The sequence below is a fragment of the Oryctolagus cuniculus genome, chromosome 1, assembly GCF_964237555.1.
Source record: "Oryctolagus cuniculus chromosome 1, mOryCun1.1, whole genome shotgun sequence".
Lineage (NCBI taxonomy): Eukaryota > Metazoa > Chordata > Mammalia > Lagomorpha > Leporidae > Oryctolagus > Oryctolagus cuniculus.
This window is the reverse complement of record NC_091432.1, coordinates 17,099,830-17,122,667: the sequence shown is the minus strand read 5'-3', so window position 1 is coordinate 17,122,667 and position 22,838 is coordinate 17,099,830. Positions and strand designations below refer to the sequence as shown.

The 22,838-nt window shown below is 36.9% G+C and overlaps 2 protein-coding genes across 2 annotated transcripts; both read left to right on the top strand.

Annotated features, from left to right (window-relative positions):
- The first annotated feature begins 13,059 nt into the window (after positions 1 to 13,059).
- Positions 13,060 to 14,046, top strand: LOC100355348 (olfactory receptor 4A15-like). Its single transcript, XM_051853395.2, has one exon. The coding sequence runs from the start codon at positions 13,082 to 13,084 to the stop codon at positions 13,985 to 13,987; it is 906 nt and encodes a 301-aa protein (XP_051709355.2). The 5' UTR covers positions 13,060 to 13,081; the 3' UTR covers positions 13,988 to 14,046.
- LOC100355598 (olfactory receptor 4C3D-like) lies at positions 14,032 to 22,052 on the top strand. The gene is made up of 2 exons (XM_008272677.3): positions 14,032 to 14,086; positions 21,130 to 22,052. The coding sequence occupies exons 1-2, from the start codon at positions 14,032 to 14,034 to the stop codon at positions 22,050 to 22,052; spliced, it is 978 nt and encodes a 325-aa protein (XP_008270899.3).
- Positions 22,053 to 22,838: the final 786 nt, after the last annotated feature.

The window sequence follows — 22,838 nt, the reverse complement described above, 5'->3', positions numbered from 1 at the left end:
TTTTTTTTTTTCTTTTTGACAGGCAGAATGGACAGTGAGAGAGAGAGACAGAGAGAAAGGTCTTCCTTTGCGTTGGTTCACACTCCACTGGCAGCTGGACAGGTGCACTGCGCTGATCTGAAGACAGAAGCCAGGTGCTTATCCTGGTCTCCCATAGGGTGCAGGTCCCAAGGACTTGGGCCATCCTCCACTGCACTCCCGGGCCACAGCAGAGAGCTGGCCTGGAAGTGGGGCTACCAGGACAGAATCCAGTGCCCCGACCGGGACTAGAACCCGGTGTGCTGGCGCTGCAAGGTGGAGGATTAGGCTATTGAGCTGCGGCGCCGGCCTTGAAATAAGATTTAGAAGTTTTTTTTTTTTTTCTATAGTATTACCCTAATTAATGAGGATGAAATTTGACTAAGAAATATCTCTGGAACCAAAACAATGATTTTAAGATTTTAGGTGCAATATTCTATCAGTACAGTATATTTCTGTAGTTGCATTATGCTTTTTATTTAAGATTACCTCCATGTTCAATTATTATGCACTTTAAGTTCAAGATATTTGGTGACAAATAACACAGTTGTACTATATTTTTGTGACTTTCCTCACTAGTTTCTGTGTACATGTTTTGCAATCTTTGAAGAATAATAAAGCTTCTTATTTTGCCTTCATGATGCTGAAGATGTGAGTAAATCATGTATTATTTCACATAAGAGGTGCATTCCCTAAAACTTATGTTCAACTTAGTTATGGACTTGTTATGTAAATTATGTGTTGTTTTGCAATTTTATGGAAAAAGCAAAATTTTTCCACAGTCGGTAGCCATCTTGGAGCATCACAATCAGATTAAATTGCATTTATTGTAATATGAAACATCAATTATGCTTTGTAAATGTTCATGTTTCTAGCTGAAAGAAATTATTTTATGTTAAGTAGAATGTTGACATGTTTATTTTTATAGATAATTGTATTTCCCCCTAAAGCTTCCAGTAGTGTATAACAGTGCCATCACTCCTCATCCTCGTCTAGTATTGTGAGATGTTTGACATTTTTGTGAATATAATGGATGTGAGCCTTTGATTTCTCCAGTGATTCCATTTGCAAACCCTCTGCTACTGAACATTACCTTATTCTAATATGTCTGTTGGACATTCATTTTTTTCAACATTCTAGGAAATGTATATCCATGTATTTGCAGCAGGTTTTAAGAACAACCTCTTACCATTATTATTAGTTTCTTGGACTTCTTTAGAAATCCTCTGTGCTAACACTTTATTGTTTATGTGTATCAGAAAGTTTTCTTCATTGGTGATTTTTTCTATGCAATTATCTCAATAGATTGACAGGAGCTTCTTTCTTGATCTTTATTTTTATAATCCTGTAAATTTGTTTTATAAATTGACATAAAATTTACCTATGTGTGATGTACTAAATGATACATTAAAATATGTATATATGCTGGAATGTTAAATTGATGAGTTTACATGTGTTATTACTTCACATTGTTGTAATTTATTTGTTGAAAAATCACAATCTACTCTCATAGCCATTTTAAAGAATACAATACATTGTTATTAACCAAAATCACCATGTTGTATAATCAATTTCTTGAATTTACTACTCCTAACTGAAATTTTGTGTCCTTTGTCTAACTTCCTTTCAGTCCTTGGTTTCTACCATTCTAGATTCCACATATAAGTGAAGTCATGTGGTAATTTAATTGTTTTTATGTGCCAGGCTTATTTCATTTAACATAATGTTCTTAACTTCATTTATGGATGATATTCCACAGATTTTTTCCCCCTTTTCTCGTTCATTTTTTTTTTTTGAGAGGCAGAGTGGACAGTGAGAGAGAGAGAGACAGAGAGAAAGGTCTTCCTTTTCCATTGGTTCACCCCCCAATGGCCACTGTGGTCAGCTCGCTGCGGCCAGTGCACCACACTGATCTGAAGCCAGGAGCCAGGTGTTTCTCCTGGTCTCCATGCGAGTGCAGGGTCCAAAGTCTTGGCCATCCTCCACTGCATTCCTGGGCCACAGCAGAGAGCTGGCCTGGAAGAGGGGCAACCGGGACAGAATCCGGTGTCCCGACCGGGACTAGAACCCTGTGTGCCGGCACCGCAGGCAGAGGAATAGCCTATTGAGCTGCGGTGCCGGCCTCTCGCTCATTTTTTTTTTTTAATTTCATTTTATTCAAAAGGTCTGAGTGGGAGCAAACTGTTGAAATCTGTACTTAATGTATGCTAAACTGATCTTCTGTATATAAAGAGAATCGAAAATGAATCTTGATGTGAATGGAAGGGGAGAGGGAGTGGGAAAGGGGAGGGTTGCAGGTGGGAGGGATGTTATGGGGGGGAAGCCATTGTAATACATATTCTGTACTTTGGAAATTTATATTCATTAAATAAAAGTTAAAAAAATAAAAAAATAAACGTTGCAAATCCTTCTAAAAAAAAGGCAAAGAAATAGTGAGCTAGAGATAGAGAGAGATGGTGAGGGATTTTCTATGCCCTGCTTCAACAGCTGGCCAGACAGAAGGCAGGAGCCAAAAACAACTCAGGTCCATGAGTGACTGGCAGGGTTCCAGGTACATGAGCCATCACTGCTGCCTCCCAAGCTGCACATTAGCAAGAAACTGCAACAGAAGTGGATCTGAGACTCAAACTCAAGCACTCCAATATAGGGTACAGGCTTCCAGAGGATTGTCTTACCTGCTGTGCCAAACACCTGACTCTTGTTCAAAAGACTAAAAGTATCCCACTGAATATATGCTACACATTTTCTTCCACCATTCATCTGTTGTGGACATTGAGTTTGAGTCCATATTTTGGCTACTGTGAATAATGCAGATTTATAGACGTGCAGATATCTTTCTGATTTCATCTTACTGATTTCATGCCATCTGGAGATTCTAAATCTATATATCCATAAGGAGGTATATGGGGTCATAGTTTTAATTTTTGAGAAGTTTCCATAGTGATTTCCATAATGTACATTCCCATCAACAGTAGGCAAAGGTTCTCTTTCCTCACATCTCCAAAACTACTCATTCTTTCTTCCTTTTGTCCTTTCTCCTTCCTCTTCCTCCTCTTCTCCTCCTTCTCCCTCTTTCCTCCTCCTGCTCCTTCTTTTCTTTCTCTCTCTCTCTCCCTCTCTCCCTCCCTTGCTCCCACTCCTTCTTTGTCGATAATAGCCATCCAGACAAGTTCTTACGTACTATGTTACTGTGGTTTTTAAAATTACTTTGGCACAAGCATTGTAGCACAGCAGGTTAAACCACAGCACTGCTTGTGATGTCCATATCTGATATTGAAATCCTGGGATTAAGTCACCTCTCCTCTGCTTCTGAGCCAGTTTCCTAATGACACACATTCCGGTAGGTAGCAGATGATTGCTCAAGTAATTGAGCTCCTGCAACACAAGTGGAATTCTGGGATGGAATTCTAGTCTCCTGACTTTGGCCTGATCCTGCCCAGGCTGTTGCAGGCCTTTGTGGAGTGAACCAGTAGGGGGACGGTTCTCTCTCTCTCTCTCATTGTCTCTCTCTCTCTTATCCTGGCTTCTGCCTGGCCCAGCCCTGCCTGGCTTTTGTGGCCATCTGGAAAGTAAACCAGTGGATGAAAGATCTCTCTTTGTCTCCCTCCAACTCTGTAACACTTTCAAATGAATAAATAAATTTAATAAAAGGAATTGACAATAAACAAAAGGGTATGATTTCAGAGTCAGTTTTGTTTTATGGATTCATGTTTTGAATCTTATGTCAGTATTGCATTATTATGATCTGTAGATATTCTGGACATTACACAACATGAATCTTTAGCCTTATTTTTTTCATCATATCTGTTACAGGAACTGTTAGGGAACCATACATGGAGAAAGTAACTGTAGCGCTGTTTGAAAGAAAGTAACTGCAGTGATGTTTGAAAGAAAGTAATTGTGCAGTATCGCAGCTTGAAAGAAAAGTAGAGAAGTAGTCGCTCTAGCTCCTAAGATTTGAAAAGAGATGGCCTAACTAGAGGAACTAACCACAAACCACAAACTGTCATTGCCATGACTATGGGACCCTGGGAGGTTGGAATGTGGGCGGGGCTAGCCTCTAGAAACTGTATATAAGGGGACCCTCAGAGGCTGTAACCAGAGGTTGCTCAGCCTCTCTCCCTGGTCCTTAGCACCTAGTGCCCACAGCAGTAGGCTTGAGCGATCTCTCCTCCTAATCACCTAGAGTACTTGCAAAGTGTGTTTAGCATGACCTTCCTCAGTCTCCTCGACTCTTCCTTCGTGGTAACCCGGCCAGTTCCCGAAGGGGGAGATCCTGAAGGAACAAAAACATTTTCTTGCAGAAACGCAGAGATTTATCAAATTAAATATCATTCATACAATATTATTATTAACATGTATGTCCATACTCAAATAATGTGCTACATATGTGCTTCTATAGAGCATAGTCCAGTGTCAAATCCAGGATCATGCACTGAATTGTGGTTTTTTGTCTCTCTATTTTAACCTGGAAAAGTACTTCAACTACTTCATTGACTTTTTGTTACATTAACATTTGGAGGAGTATCTCCTACTTGCTTTGTAGAACATATCTCAATATAAACCTGATGATTCTCTTAGTATGAAACTAGATTAATGAGCAATTGGTGAGCACGGTACAATATAACTCATCTATCTCTGTCTCTAATTCTGATTGAATTAAAGGCACAGATGCTCAGCCCATTGATCTTGATTTGGACATCTTCGAGGTCATTTCAACATCAGAATTTCCTATTAGCTTTTGATGCATTCACATCAGTTTTTCTGTGTCCATAGCAATTCCTACTGCTCTTTCACATGCTTTGCTCTTTAGGTCACACACCAATAAATCATCTGCATATGGAGCTCTGTCAGGAATGATTTCTTCTGCAACTGAACCCAAGACATTTTGTAAAATTTTTCATTTCTTCTAGATTCTTTTGGAGGGTCTTCAGTTGAAATGTTATATGCTTCACTTTCTGATTTCTTCCTGCTGTAATTATCTGTGCATGGAGTGTTACTGATTTTTGTATTCTGTTCATTTTGAAATCTCACAGTAAGGCTCTTAGAAAGACAAAGTGAGTCAAAGGCTTTTGGAATCTCAAGGTTTTTAGTTTGTAAATATTCTTTGTTATTTTCATCATAGCCAAATATTTCTGTAATAATTTGAGGAGAAAGAGAGAGAGACACACTCCCATCTTCTGGATCACACCCCAAATTCCCACGAGGCCAGAGCTCTCCCATGTGAGTGGAAAGAACCCAATTAATTGAACCATCACTGCTGGTCCCCGGAGTCTTCAATGGAAGGAACCTGGATTCAAGAGCTGGAAATGGGAACAAGATCCAGTTGGTCTCACAGAGGAGGGAGAAGTCATTAAGACTAGGCTAAGTGTGTACTCCGAATATTTTTTTTTTTAAATGCAGAAAGAATGCTAACAGTATGTATAGAGTTGGTCATTCTCCTTTATTTTCTCAGAACCTTGATTAACCTCTTTTTATTTTCTTCTTTCCTTTACCATCAAATCTTCCAAGAGAACCTTCCATTTCTACTCATCCTCATCCCCTAGGAAGTGATCTCTCTATGAGAACACAGTCTTCAGTTTGATTCTGTCCCTGTGCTCAGTGCTTTGACTTGTCAGCTGTCTTTCTGTTATGCTTTTAAAATCAGCCTGATTTACTCTTTTGTGCATGGTTCTGGCTGTGCTCCACCTCCGTGGGCTTTCTGCTTCTCCTTCCTGCCTCTAGTATCTCGAAGCTTCTGCATTCTCCTCTCCACCTTCAGTCATCAGCTGCAGAGATTCTCTGTTGGGATTTGATACTTATTTCTCTGTTTAGAGATAATCCAAAGATCACAGTTTCCCTAATATCTTAGTTTTGCTGAATGTGTTAGCTATGCATCATATTTTAATACCTGTTGCATTGTATTATATGCTTCTTTTGAAGATATTTAGAGTGGCTGAAACTTAAGGAATGGCTCTGTATAAAACATCTGAATATGAAGTGTGAAACACTTCTGGATTTAATTATTTTATCTTCTATTACATATTACAGGTACTAGTTACTTGTTTCTGCATTTCTTTTTTAAACAAATATTCTTTTCTTCTATAAATACATTGGAATTACATTTGATTTGATATCTGTGTTGGATTACAAATTTTATAAATTGATTAGAAATTATCTGTGCCATTCTCATTAAATAAGTTGACCGCATGCAAAAACTGAGCCTTTCTTTTATTCTAGCACTTTCTTGGATGTGAGAACTTAAATATATGCCTATTAATTAAATCAAATAATTCTGGTCTTAAATCCTTGTGTCTTTACTGTTAATAATTGACTGTCTCTTCCATAGCATTGGCAACTCATGACAAGAACCTAGCGTTATTACTGATGCCATAAACAAGTGTGTCAAGTGTTATGTCAACAATATCCATGTAGGATACCTGTCCTTAATGTGTTGTACTATGTGAATTAATGCTATAACTAGTACTCAAACAGTACTTTATACTTTGTGTTTCTGTATGGTTGCAAACTGTTGAAATCTTTACTTAGTATATACTAAATTGATCTTCTGTATATAAAGATAATTGAAAATAAATCTTGATGTGAATGGGATGGGAGAGGGAGCAGAAGATGGGATGGTTGGGGGTGGGAGGGAAGTTATTGGGGGGAAAGCCACTGTAATTCAAAAGCTGTACCTTGGTAATTTATATTTATTACATAAAAGTTAAAAAATTGTTGTTAGATTGTTATTTTTTCATTTAATTGTCCTGAAGGATTGTCCTGGAAAAGGTTCTGAAAATATAGAATGTACTAGAAGGATAACGAGGATTTTCTCGGTTCTCTGGGACATGATTCCTCAGAGAATTTAAGTTGGAAGAAGCAGCCTTGGGGACTAATGGTTTGAACAACTCAGTGAAGCACTTTATTATTCATTGTTGGCTAAGTGCCCAGTTATTGCGTCCCTTATATGGGAGAAGAATTCTCTTCTGGGTATTAATGTTACTGTCGAGATATAAAAAAAGCCATTACCTGACTAGACAGGAGCCATATTAAAGCAGTCATGTAGGCTTTTAAAAGATCCCAGAAACAAATTATTTAGTACCACACACCATTGACTAAAAATACTATAATAGTTTTATTCCATTAATTTTCTCAGGAATCATAATACCCAAGATTTTAATCTGTTTGACTCTTGATGTATGTTATCAATGCCAGCTCTCAAATTTGATGATTTAAAAATACAACTGTTTATTCATGAAGGCAGCTATGGGTCATCCCATAATATAGACTGAAATTCTTTAAGAAAGTTGCAGAGGATCTTCATACTCTGCACTGACAAAATGAGATATATCCCTGTGTGACAAAGCATTTATATCCTCAGTGATTGCAAATGCTCTTATCTTTTCTTTACAGTCCACCTTGGTGGTGTCAATTCTGACTTCTCTTCATTCACCTTTGGAAGCTAAGAAAAGAATGCTTAAGAGTGGACTGGAAAAGATGAAATAGAAACTTCAGGTAAAACATTTACAAAAACTCTGTGCTGTTGTTATAATAGGACATGATAGGCTTAATCAGAATGAGTTATGTTTTAAAGAAACACAATTTATCATTTGCTTTCGTATGTTTGATGATGAAACCTCTAAGATTAGGTTTGCATGTGCATTTCCTCTATTATACAGAATATTATTATAATAAATATAATGACCATAATTTTCTGATAGATAATTTTGTGATCAACACATACTCAACAGAGCATTTGTATAGTCCAACGTAGTGACTAGATTGCTTTATATAATTGAGAAAATCCAACAATTTTTAAAAGATTTATTTATTTATTTGAAAGGCAGAGTTACAGAGAGGCAGAGGCAGAGATAAAGTCTTCCATCTGCTGGTTCACTCCCCAAATGGCTGCAACAGCTGGAGCTAGGTCATTTGAAGCCGGAAGCCAGGAGCCAGGAGCAAGAAGCCTGAGCTTCCTCTGGGTCTCCCAGATGGTGCAGGAGCCCAAGGACTTGGTTCATCCTTTACTTCTTTCACAGGTCATAGCAGAGAGCTGGAACAAATTGGAGTGCCCAGGTCACCCAATGGGAAGCCAGCACTGCAGCCGGTGGACTTATATGCTATGCAACAGTGCCAGCCCCCCAGTGAAGACAACAGTAAGGATTTTTATAGCTCTTTATAAATTGCTAGCTTGTATATGATGTTTTTAAATGTTTTGGTTCGGTGTAGACATTTTATATCTGTTGTGTTTTTTATTGTCATAGTCTATCAGTATACATAACACATTCCTGTACATCTGTCATCACTACCTCTCTCTTAAACTTTTCCATCATCGTAACTAGAACTCTATGTCTGTTCAATGATACTTTCTCCACTTCCTCAGCCCTTTGTGACCACTGCTGTATGTCTGTCTCGATGAATGTGATTGCTCTTAGGCACCCAATGAAAGTGAAGTTATAAAATGTGTCATTTTGATGTGTCTTATTTTCTCATTATAGGGAATGAAACTGACACATTACATTGTCGGCTCAGTTGATGTCCTAAATTACAAAAAAAAAAAAAAAAAAATCCCTTAGATTACATTTAGTCTGACTGATAAATTTCAAGGAAGGGACTGAGTTGTGGAGAAAGATGGATAAGGATTTCCCTTCAGTAATATGAATGGTAAAGGCAAGGATAGCCTGCATATTACATGTGATTGTGGTCTATTCAATCCATCAACCCAGCAGGAGTGTTCTTTTGATAATTAGAGAGAAGAGGGAATTTTGGGGAAATTCATGTAACGCTACTTATAAACGTCTGGCACTAAAGTTACATGGGAAAGTAGAGTTGATAAATGGTATTTTTAATTTATGTAGGATTTATTATTTGCCAGAACATTTTCTGTGATCTTTATTACATTACCAATTTAATTCTTAAAAACCACGCTTCGTATTAGATACTGTCATTTAATGATACAAATGAGGGTGAGTAATTTGTGCAAAGTCACTTAGTTGACAAATACAGATTCTGAGGCACAAATTCCAAACCAGAATGTGGAACCTGATCTCTCAAAAGCTACACTAGCTTAGGTATCCCAGGCCATCCTTGCCAAATTACAGAGGAAAACAAGACAAAACTGACAAGGACTCTGTGAGAAAGGCAATCCACTCTCTGTGATTATTGTTTTTCTGTATTTGTTCCAAAAGAATTTCCAACCACATGTAGGTTACAAGTAGCATTTTTATTTTACTATAAAGAAATTGACTTTTGGGTAGGCGCTGTGGCGCTGAGGAAAAACCCCTGGCCTGAAGTGCTGGCATCCCATATGTGCACTGGTTCTAGTCCTGGCTGCTCTTATTCTGACCCAGCTCTCTGTTATGGCCTAGGATTCACCTTCTTGATTAAATTTATTCTAAGGTCTTTACATTTTCTTGGTATTGTGAGTGGTACTGATCTTACAAGTTCTTTCTCGGATATGACACTCTGTGGATACAAAAAAAGGTTATTGATTTTTAGTGCTGATTTTATAACCTACTACTTTACAAACTCACTTATGAGTTCCAATAATCTCCTGGTAGAATCTTTTGGTTTCCTTGTATATAGAATCATGTCATCTGTAAACAGGGATAACTTGACTTCTTTCTTTCCAATACGTGTATCTTTGGTTTTCTTTTGTTGCCTAATGGTTCTTTCCAAAATTTCCAGGAATGTATTAAATAGCAATGATAAAGTGGGAATCCTTATCTGGTTTCGGTTCTTAATAGAAATGCTACCGAGTCTTCCCTATTCAATATGATGCTTGCTTTGGGTTTATCAGCTACGGCATTGATTTTGTTAAGGAAAGTTTCTTCCATACCCAATTTGCTTAAGGATTTAATCATGAAAGGGTTTTTTATATTATGAAACACATTCTCTGTATCTATTGAGATTTTTTTTATGTTTTATATTCTTCAATTTGTTAATGTGATATAACACATTTATTAATTTGTTGAACCATTTCTGCATACTAAGTATTAATCCCACATGCTGTGGGTGAATTATCATTCTGATGTTTTGTTGGATTCTATTAGCTAGTACATTGTTGATGATTTTTGCATATGTGTTCATCAGGGAAATTGATCTATAGTTTCTTTTTCACATTAAAGTGATGCTGGCCTCATAGAAGGAATCTGTGAGGATTTCTTCCCTTTCAATTGATTTGAATAGTTTGAGAATTATTGGAATCATTTCTCTTTAAAGTTTTGGTAGAATTCAATAGTCAAGCCATTCAGTAAGGATCATTACTAATGATTCTGTCTTTGTCTTGGTTGTTGGTCTACTTAGGTTTTCTACGTTTTCATCATTCATCTTTGTAGAATTTATGTGTTCAGAATCTATTGCTTCTAGATTTTTTCAATTTATTTGCATATAGCTATTTGTAGTAATGCCTGATGATTCTTTTTTGTTTCCGTTGTATCCATTGTAACAGCTTCCTTTTCATCTCTGATATTATTAATTTTGTTTTCTAACTTTTTTGGGGGTAGTTGGGCCAGTTTTAACTGTTTTTTTTAATTGTATATTTCTTAAATTTTATTTCTTTCTTCTCTAATTTTAATTGTTTATTTTATCCTAAAACTAGGTTTGGTTCGTTCTTGCCTTTGAATATTTTACTTTGTGCTTTTCCAATTTCTCGATGTAGGCACTAATTGCTATAATCTTCCTGCTTAAAAGAGCTTTTGCCATATCCCATAAATTTTGATACATTGTGTTGTCATCTTCATTCAATTCTTGAAATTTTTAAAATATTCCTTTGATTTCTTCTATGATCTACTGTTCATTCAGGAGCATGTTGCTCAGTCTATGTGTTTGTATGTTTTTCTAGTTTCTTAACTGGAGAATTTCCAACTTCATTCCATTGAGGTCAGAAAATATACCAAGGTATGATTTCAAATTTGTTTGAAAAATTAACTTGTCTTATGGCCTAGCATATGGTTTATCCTAGAGAAAGCTCCCTCTCCTGATGAAAAGTATGTGTATTTTGTAGTTGTGTAATGAAATGTTCTGTAGATATCAGTTACACGAATTTGGCCCAAAGTGTAGATTAGCTCTATGGCTTCTTTGTTGATTTTTTGTCAGTTGATATTTCCAGGGATGAAAGTGGGGTGTTGAATTCTCCCTTTATTATTGTATTGGAGTCTATGTCTACTTTTATATGCATTAATATTTGTTTTAAATGTCCAGCCCTTGGTACTGTGTTCACATGCATTTACCGCAGTCACATCTTTCTGTTGAATTGATCCCTTGATCATTATATAATGCCTTTGTCTCTTTTAACAGGTTTTGTGTTAAAATCTGTTTTATCTGATATTAGGATGGCTGCACCTGCTTGTTTTTGCTAGCACATGCTGTGTCAGGCTGATCCATACAAACATTATTTATCAGCCAAAATGTTATATTATTTAGGATAAACTTGTTTCAATGATAACAATTCAGAAGCCAATGATTTAGAAAGATCATAAAATTTCTAATAAGGAATAAAAGGCAGGACATGATTTTCCCAATGACTGATCCTGAGTCAACTGATATTCTGATTGTGAGTATAGAATTCTTTCTACAATATGAAAATTCTGCTTAAAGTCTTTATTTTTGATATTCTTAATTTACCCAGGGTTAGTCATAATCAATTTTATTCAAATTTGAAAAATAGAAAAAAAAAAATGTGTACACAGTGCTTATCTACATTGATTTATGCATTTTGTCTCTTGTATCCTAGGTGTGATTCAGTATTGGTTTGTTTTTGTGTTTGTGTGTGTATGTGTGTGTATGTTGTCAAAAAACCCATATTGCTTACACTGACTGTCAGCTGAGGATAATTTAGTAGATTATCTTTTCTCAGTAGTTCTCGGATGAGCTTTGATATTGAATTTGATGTAATAAAGTTAGTGAGCATTTAATGAACACTCACTGCATGCCTGTTTCTTTAATTGCTGTGACTGAGTTATTTTTAGAGTCTATGATCTCATGGTAAAGTATCTCTGAATGGCAAGTATCTGTACAACAGCTTATAATTTTTGTTCCATATATCAGCTATTATTTTATATAGCTATGTAAATAAAGATATTGTCCATGAGGTTGTTGTCATGGAAGATTCCAAAGACCCAAAAAAGCCTTCAGGAAGCAAAATGATGTATAAAGCCAAAAAGGCCATCTTGGAAAGAGATATTCTGGAGAAAATAGCTTTCTATTTTTTTAAATAGGAAAATGTAGCTCATTGATATTACTTACAGCTGTTCATATGAAAAGAACTAAAAAATATCAGCAACATCATTATCATCATTTAAAATATTTATTTTTTTAAAAATTAATACACATGTTATCCTTGTGATTTTTTATGGAATACAGTGAATTCCTTAATATATATGTAACATACATATTTATACATATATATGCAAATACATTGCATAAACTAGTAAACCAGTCAACTAGCCTATATGTTTTTTGTTTTGTTGGGAGCCTACCAAATCATTTTTCAGCTTTTTATGCAATATGTATCAGTTGTTACTCCACTGTGCTCTGGACCACCAGAAGTTGTTTCTATATGATGATATTTTGGTACCTGGTATTCAATATCTATTTATCTTCTCCCCCAACCCTTCTAGATCTCTAGAAACCACTATTCTAGTTTCAAAACAATCACTTTTTCATACATCCAAAAACAAGAAAGTACGTGTGATATTTGTCATTCTGTGTCTGGCTTATAACACATGAAATAATGATATTCAGTTACATGCTTTTTTGCTGGAAATCCTGACATTAAGAAAGCTACAATCTTGATGAGTATAGATCTTTTCTCAGATCTAGACAACCCACTTGAATCTACCAGCTAGAATATGAAAGTCTCATTATTTTGATAGAAATAAGAAATCTGTGAAAATGCATACAGTACTTATGGGAGGAGACTCTAAGCCCTAATATCTAACGAGCTACTCTCTGTGAGGCTCCAGAGTGGAATTGTTATGGAGTAAGGCACTACATTTTTGACATAGAGTTGTGATCCTCTCAGGCTTATTGTTGTTCTCTTTGCAGGCTTTGATACCTGAGCTCAACACTTTCAGAACAATATATGGAAAATAGGAACAATGTGACTGAGTTTATCCTTCTGGGGCTCACGCAGAACCCAGAGGGGCAGAAAGTTCTATTTGTTATGTTTCTACTCATCTATGTTGTGACAGTTATAGGAAATCTTCTCATTGTGGTGACAATTATGTTCAGCCAGTCCCTGGGATCCCCCATGTACCTGTTCCTGGCTAATTTATCCTTTATCGATACTGTCTACTCTACAGCCATTGCTCCCAAAATGATTGTAGACTTGTTCCATGAGAAGAAGACCATTTCCTTCCAGGCATGTATGACCCAAGTTTTTCTAGATCATATATTTGCAGGTGCTGAAGTCATTCTTTTGGTGGAGATGGCCTATGACAGATACGTGGCCATCTGTAGACCTCTTCACTATCTGACCATCATGAATCGGCGTGTGTGTGTTCTCATGCTGCTGGTGGCCTGGACTGTAGGATTCTTCCACTCATTGGTTCAACTTCTCTTTGTTTATCAGCTTCCTTACTGTGGCCCCAATGTCATTGATAACTTCATATGTGATATGTACCCCTTGTTGAAACTTGCTTGCACTGATACCTACCTCATTGGACTTTGTATGATAGCTAATGGAGGCGCAATTTGCTCTGTCACCTTCTTCATTCTCTTAGTTTCCTATGGGGTCATATTACACTCCCTTAAATCTCATGGATTGGAAGGGAAACGCAAAGCTCTCTACACCTGTGCATCCCACATCACTGTGGTTATTTTATTTTTTGTCCCTTGTATCTTTCTATTTGCTAGGCCCAGTTTGAACCTTCCCATTGATAAATACGTAACTGTGGTTTTAACTTTCATAACTCCCATGTTGAACCCTTTCATCTATACTCTGAGGAATGCAGAAATGAAAAATGCTATGAGGAAACTTTGGAGTTAAAAAGTAACCACAGTTGGAAGCAGGCTGCATTTCACATACGGAGCATGATATTCAGTCCTGCACAGAAACCAGAAAGACTCACTGTCCACGACTACAGCTGTATTAGCAACTCTTTGTTTACCTAGACTAATATTCTGAAGCACCAAACTGTTGAAATCTTTACTCAATATATCCTAAATTGATCTTCTGTATATAAAGATAATTGAAAATGGATCTTGATGTGAATGGAATGGGAGAGGGAGCAGGAGATTGGAGAGTTGCGGGTGAGAGGGAAGTTATGGGATGAAAAAGCCACTATAATCCAAAAGCTGTATTTTGGAAATTTATATTTATTAAATAAAAGTTAAAAAATATTCTGTGGCACCACATAAATTAATGTTTTCCAAATGGGATGTGTTATTTTCTTTAGAGCCCACGGGAACTGCAGGGATCAATATCTTATATGTGCAATTTTAGTGTGAAAAATGGTGAAAAAAACTTTTGGTTTATTTTTAAAAAGTTCTTTAAATTTCCTTCTTTATAAACTTCTACTTTATTTTTAATTGACAAACAATCTTTATTATTACTTAAGTGATTCCATGTGATGTTTTGATCCATGTATATATTATAGTAAAAATCAATTAAGCTAATTAAGATATTCATAACCATAGTGATTTACCTGTCTTTCAAAAAGTTTTATTTTATTTATTTGAAAGGCAGAGTGAAAGAGAGAGAGGTAGAAGCAGATCAAAAAAGGTAATCTCCATCTGCTGGTTCATATCTCAAATATCTGGGTCAGGCTGATGTCAGAAGCCTGGAACTCCATTTTAGTGTCATACATGCATAGCAGGGACTTCAATACTTGGGCCGTCTTCCCCTGTTTTCCCGAGTGGAATAGCAAGGAGCTGGATTGGAAGGAGTGCAGATGCAACTCCAATTGATGTACTGTTATGGGTGCTGTATTTCAAGTTTTGGTTTTGTCTGCTGTGCCCCAACACCAGCCCCAAAATTTTCATTGTCTTTTTAATGGTGAGAATGTGAAAAATCTATTCCTGTTTTGAGCCTTGGTACCCATCTCACATATGAAAAAATGTTTCCTAATAGAACTTGCCCAAGAAATTGATATCTTAAATTTAAAAATTTTAAAAGGTAATATTCTGGTAAAATATATGTCTTGATCAAATTAATTGATTTAAAATTTCATAGCATTTGTTATAGCTGAGGATAAATCTGTAGAAAATGAATTTTCTAATTTTATGTTACAATGGAGTTCAATCCCACATAGAATATGGTTGATTTTATATATTCTGACCAACTTAAGGACCTAAAATTTGTTTAACCTCATGCTACATATCTAGAACAATTGTCCTACTCTAATAGTTAGAATGTGTGTCTAAGTCATTTAGATCACAGTGTAGCTCCTGAGCATTCTGATGTTAAACTAAGCTATCTGGGGACAGGGTTTTTTTAGTTAATTAATTTACTTTTTAAGGAATACACATATCATAAGCACAGCTTTAGGAATATAGTAATTATTTCCACCATACCTGCCCTCCCACTCACACCTCCAACCCCCTCCTCCTCCCTCTCCCATTACCAGTTCCATGCTCCATTAAGAGTCACTGTCGATTAACTTTGTACATAGAAGACCAAATCTATACTAAATAAAGTTTTCAGTAATTTTCACACACACATACACACACAAAAAAAAACAGAACAAGTTTTAAAGTTCACTCTCATTGTACAACACATTAAGGACAGAGATACTACTTGGGGTGTTAATGTACAGTGCAGGCCTCAGTGTAAACTCAGATTCCCCAGCAATGTCACTCACCATGTAGCCTGGAAGCCCTGAGTGTGCAGAGTCTCCCACAGTGACTGCCCAAAGTCCCAGCCAAACTGTGAGTCCTCCCACACAGCCTCAGTTTTTTTTTTTTTTTTTCAGTCCTGGCACACAAGCCTCTTACAGTCACAGCACCCAGCCCCTTCCCTGTTAGTTCTGCTCATCAGAGTCAGGAGTCTCCACTCAGCTGGTTGCTGGGCATGAATACCAGCTGGTGCAGCTGTTACTTATGCTTATGTCCAAAACAGTGCCTGATCTATCATCTTGTTACAGGCTGCCATTGTAAGGTGATGGGGAGAGAGAAATGTGCCCTTCCTTTTTTTTCCTCCTCTAGTTTGGCAGGCACACTATTGCCCATGGGGCTCCAAGCCCTCTAGGTCCTTCCTGCAGCTTTATCTCCAGTGGTTTGTGCTGCTACAGTCTATTCCCACCTCACTCACCAACACTGCTGTGGAGGCTCTTGGCTGCTCGGGTCTTGAGTTGTTGGTGCCATTGCTCGCCACTGTGTTCCACTAATTTGTGTGTAGAGTTTCCTCTGCTATTTTCTCCCCAAAGCTTCCCTGAGACTGCACCTCTCCACTTTTTAAAAACTATTTTCTCTCTAAACAAGAGAGGAGTAAGCTCTCTCCTTACTCTGCCATTTTGGAAGCCACCCAGAACAGGGATTTTAACACAGTCATGGTTAAATATTTTGGGAATAGAGTGCTTTACATAATGAATGGCTTTCCCATTCTCTGTAAACTACCTGTTCTCATTAACTTAAATAATACATCAAAGGTATCTTTTCTGTGGCTGGTGCTGTGGCGTAGCAGGTAAAGCCAATGCCTGCAGTGCTAGCATCCCATATGGGCAACAGTTTGAGTTCCGGCTGCTAAACTTCGGATCCAGCTCTCTGCTGTGGCCTGGGAAGCCAGTGGAAGATGGCCCAAGTCTTTGGACCCCTGCACCCACATGGGAGACCTGGAAGAAGCTCCTGGCTCCTGGCTTCAGATTGGTGCAGCTTCAGCCAATGGATGGAAGAAAACCTCTCTCTCTCTCTCTCTTTCTGCATCCCTTTTTTTTCTGTGTAACTCTGACTTTCAAGTAAATAAGTAAAAATCTAAAAAAAGGTGTCTTTTATGACCAAAGTTGCTCTACCATAATTTTGTAAATCTAATATTATATTTCAGATTTTTTAAAAAAAGACTATGGTTGGTATTAAATATTGTCTTGTTGAAAAGTCAAGGCATAATATTATACTAAGGTAAAAAGTGATATTTTTCCTCATCCATTCTTAACTTATAATGAATTTATTTAATGTACTTGGAAATATTAGGGTCTCTAGTTATTCAAGGCACATTAAATAGAAGCCAGTCTTGATTTCAATCTTTCTTTAAAGAAGGAAATAAAAGTCACTCTAGATCTTTGAATAGGAAAGGAATCTAATACTGAGAACTATAAACTTCACAATTGTGTGTGGAATTGGAGAATTTCTCATGTGAATACTGGGAAGAACTCAAACAGAATTCATACTTTACAACTGAAGCTGGACTATGCAGATGAGGAAGCTTGTTTCAGGAAGAAAGTACTCTGTATGTACTTAATATCCTTCCCTTTTCTGAGTCTTATACATGGTATTATCTCTAAAGTTAATAATTTTATTTTTCATATTAATTGTCTCTTTAGATATGTATTTGAAAGGCAGTGTTATAAAGAGGGGAGGAAGGGAGGGAAAAAGGGAGAGAGAAAGAGAGAGAGAGAGAGAGAGAGAGAATATTCCATCCACTGGTTCATTCCCCAAATGGCTGCAACAAACTGCAACAGACATTTTAACAAATGCCACTATGGCCAACTCCATGTTCATATCTTTCTTTAGTCTTGATGCCTCGTTTAAACCTTGTCATCTAGTATCACAAAAATCATGGTAGTGTGATATTCATGGGACTATAAAACTAGCTGTGGTGACATGGTCTCAAATTTGTTATACTTGTTCTCCAGGCTGTTCGCAGTGACCACATTCCCTGAAATGAGTTTGGAGTTAGGGACGATTTCTTCTTTCATTTTAGAATGCATATTCAAACATGTATTAGTGAATGTGGTTCCATATAGAAATTTTTCTGAATTTTGTTAGATTCAATTGAATATAATTTCAAACATGGATAGGTGCTTCATTTAGTAGAGAATTTCAATATGCCTCACAATTGGTGATGGGGTAAAAGTGTCTTATCGCATTAGGTGCTAGACCGTAGTGTAATAAGGACACCAGATTTAAGAGGTATGGTTTCCTTTTTGCATTGGCAGACAATATTCTGATTGATTTAGCTTTCTGTGTCATAAAATGAGAATATTGGAGCCTATCTCTTTCTCATTCCATAGGGAATACATTTAAATGGCTGAAAAAATATATTAGAAAGCTCAATCTAATTCAAGAATATAATTACTCTCATAATGTCCATGCTACTCTAATTCCAATGTTTGCCTAAGAGATAACTGTTTTAAAGAAGTACTTAAAGTACTGCTATGTGAAGTGTTGCTGTTACACTGGGGTCATAACCATCACTTAATGTACATTGGAAAACAAAATATACATGGTATGAGGGCTACCAAAAGTAGGCTGATAAAGAAGAAACTATTATTATGAAAAATTTAAAAGTCAGATAGTTACCATCTATTTAATTTATACAATGTCTAGTATCCAGACACCATATTAAGTTCATTTGTTATTAAATATCCAAAATCATTATTGATTGTTGCATTTTGTTTATTTGATACACTATGTGTTTCTGTGTACTTTCAAAGAAGTTAACAAATAAAGATGAATGGCTGTAAAAGTTCTCTAATGTGCAGTTAAGTAAGGTGAAATAATTGGATTATTGACAAGATCTGCTAATAATAATAAAATACCTTTGAGATCTAATTAGCCACAGCTAAGAAAGTTCATAGAATTTGCCTGCAAAGAGGATGTGGGGAAACCCTTTGTAAAGCTCAAGAGAACAGCATTATCCAACGATGTATTTATAAGTCAACAAAGATTTAACTGTAGTTGTTAGTTGGAATTTTTAATCTCAGAACTGTATTTCTTTCCTGAAGAACAAACAGCACTCTGGGACCCTGGGCAGGGACATATGCCAGACAAAGTGATAGGTGAGATTTTCTTTTAAGGAAATACAATAATTATAGAATCTTAGGATTATATGGACCTTAAAAATAATACAACCACCCCTTTTCCAGCCCAATTGGAAGCTAAAATCTCTTCTGCAGCAACTCAGGCATCAGGAAAAATGGAATCAATTATAAGCCCATTAATTTATACATTAAGATCTTTAAGACCATTTTTACTACTAGCATGAATATACAGCAATAATATATATTAAACTGTATAAATAAGACTCTTCCTGTGATATTATGCAAGTATCAAAAACATCTCTGTTAAAAGCTAAACATTATTGCATGGGGTACACCATATTTTACTGATCCAGTTCTCTATCATTGGACATTCCATGCAGTTTACAGTATTTTACAGCTCTTATGACTGTGGTGAACATGTTTTACATAATGATTTTCCACATAATGATTTTCCTCTTGTTAAAATTTTTTCCTTTAAGTTTATTCCTAAGATGAGTGTTGTGAAGTTAGAGAAAAAAGGCCAAGCTATTTCTTTTCTTCCTATTTGTAAATCATATCCATTGATTATGTTTCTTTCTTACTTTATGGACACCGTATTCTTTTCAGATCTTTTTGGGAAGCAATCTCAGAATAAGGGAATGTAATGAAGTTGCACTTCAATTTCATGTATGTATAAAATTTTCATCTTGGGTGATTAAAAAAATTAAGCCCTTTGTTCATTTATCTTTGAAAAGAAAATGAACATGGCTTTTTGAAAAATACAGTTTGCTATAGCTATGTTTTCTTTGGAAAATTTATGTTTTTCTCCATTCTATGAGTGATGTAACATGCATTAATCAAGAATGGATTGCAGACACTGAGGGAGGGTGGGGGAAAGTGTGATAGTTTACACTGTGAAAACACAAAGCAAGTGAATTGATCACCCATCACATGGATTTATGCACAGCATTTGTTGCTATGTTTGAATAAAATCTCAGTGGAGGGATTACTAATTGCATTTGATAGGGATGTTTTCATGATTTTATATGGCTAGCTTACATTAATAAGCATTGTAAGGGTGCCATAAATATTTGTTGAATAACTAAACATGTAGTGGGTACTTTATTGTGGTAATTAATAGTATAGCATCTGTCTCATCCAGTAGGCTGCTTGTTTCTTTTCCATTGTGTCAAATTTCTTTTTTTAAAATTTAATTTGTTTATTTGAGAGGCTCAAAGAAAGAAAGCTAGAGTGAAAGAGAGCAAGAGGGCACTCCCATCCACTGCTCACTCCTCAGATTCTCACATGAATGCGGTTGGGGAATTGGAACACAATCCAGGCCTCCCACGCATGGTGATAGAAACCAGTTACTTGAGCCATCATCTCTACTTGCCAGGGTACACATTAGCACGAAACTGGAGTCAGAAGCCAAAACCAGAATCCAATCTAGGTCCTCTGATATGGGATTTGCACATCTTAGCTACTGCACTAATTGCCTACTCACCTAAATTTGTATTTTTAAAACCTTAGAAATAAAGGTAAGTACATGTAAGTGCTTTTTGTATTTCCATGAACTGAAACAATATCTAAGAATTTTTTTATCCCTGTATATTGAAACTATAATTTTAATTAGATGGGACTGCCGGTTGTTCAATTGTATGTGAAACACAATTTTGAAGAATAAACAGTATGAATTAACTAATAGTAAAATTTTCCTGAAAGTTGTTACCCAATAACATGCTCTTTCCTGAGGGAATGAATATTTTCATACTCAATCTATGAAATATGCTAGAAATTATTGAACTGGAATGCAGTCTCTTTTCAGAAATTTATGCTTGGGACTGGCATTGTGCTTTCAGTAACGGCATCCCATATGAGTGCCAATTTGAGTCCTGACTGCTCCACTTCTGATCCAGCTCTCTGCTATGGCCTGGGAAAGCAGTAGATGGCTCAAGTCCATCTACTGGGCCCCTGCACCCACATGGGAGACCTGGAGAAAAATCCAGGCTCCTGGCTTCTGATTGGCCCAGCTCTGGCCTTTGTGGCCATTTAAGGAGTGACCCAGCAGATTCTCTCTCTCCTCTCTCTCTGCCTCTCTATAACTCTGCATTTCAAATAGCGACTGCATTTCTGTACTATGAAATTTACATTACAATCTCCTCATGATTAATTAGCTACCTTTCTTTATATGTTTATAGGTGATTCAAGCCCCAGGAAGGTGTCACTTCCTGAATAGATCACCTCATGCCTCCCCATAATGTGACTGAATTTGTTCTCTTGGGGCTCACACAGAATCCACACCTGCAGAAGATACTCTTCATCGTGTTTTTGTTCATTTTCCTATTTACTGTGCTGGCCAATGTGCTCGTTGTCGTCACCATCGCCCTCAGCCCCACACTTACAGCTCCCATGTACTTCTTTCTCACTTACTTGTCCTTCATAGATGCCTCCTACACCTCTGTCACCACCCCCAAAATGATCATTGACCTGCTCTACCAGAGGAGAACTATCTCGCTGGGTGGCTGCCTGACCCAGCTGTTTGTGGAGCACTTCCTGGGAGGATCAGAGATAATCCTTCTCATCGTCATGGCCTTTGACCGCTATGTGGCCATCTGCAAGCCCTTGCACTACGTGACCATTATGCGACAAGAGCTGTGCCGCCTCCTGGTGGTGGTAGCCTGGATTGGCGGCATTCTGCACGCCACTGTGCAGATTCTTTTCATGGTCAACCTGCCCTTCTGTGGTCCCAAGGTCATTGACCACTTCATGTGTGATCTCTTCCCGTTGTTGAAACTTGCATGCAGAGACACGTACAGGCTTGGAATGGTGGTAGCAGCCAATAGTGGAGCCATGTGCTTGCTCATTTTGTGTATGCTGCTGATCTCCTACATAGTCATCTTGTGCTCTCTGAAGTCTCATGGGTCTGAAGGGCAGCGCAAAGCCCTCTCCACGTGTGGCTCTCATTTTACTGTCGTTGTACTCTTTTTTGTGCCTTGCATATTCACCTACATGCGTCCTGTGGCCACTTACCCTGTGGACAAGTTCGTCACTGTGTTCTTTGCAATCCTCACCCCTATGTTAAATCCTATAATTTACACAGTGAGAAACACAGAGGTTAAAAATGCCATGAGGCATTTGGTGAAGAGGAGGGTAATGTAATTTGCTCATAATGCTAAGAAAGTGGCAATGTATATGAATAGAGTGAACTAGATTTGTGGTAAAGTATGGAGAATTAAATTTTACAGATCATTGGCAAATCAAACTTGCAAATAAATAAGAAAAAGGGCAAACCTTTTGCTATGTGCCTTTGATAGCTTTTGATATACTTTGCTAAGGCTTCAATGCTCATGTACACATATTCTGGATATGAAATAGGACAGCTATAAATCAATTCCTTGAAGATTCATCAGTATTTTTTCTCTAGACTCTCACTGTCATTTTCTTTATATTTATGTCACTTAGAGGTAACTAATTTTTCCATAGAATCTTGATCTCAGAACATTTTTTTCATTTCTGCTTTGTTTGTAGTAAAATAAAAAATAAGTTAGAGATTCTTAGGTGGATATATAAAGAGTGATACGTTGAGTAGTAAAAGAACTACTGTGGATTTCCATCTCTCCTTCTCTCTTTCCCTGTTTGTTCCCCCTCTTTCCCACCCAGTTTCCTTCCCACTCCACCTTTTCTTTTGTGAAACCACAAATCTCCCAAAGTAAAAAGATAGATTTCCAAAAAAAGAAGAGAGAAGCAATTCATTTATCCCAAAATCTGTTTCTTGGCACAAAAAATAAGCCGGAAAATTTACAGATCCTCTTAATTTGTTCTTATTTCTAAAAATATTCCCAAGACTCACAATTTTCCTAGCATCTAAACAAAGTTTATTGTCTTTCTTAATAAGTCTTGGGGAGGCATTTGAAGAAGTAAGTTCTCAATAATAATAAAAAAACC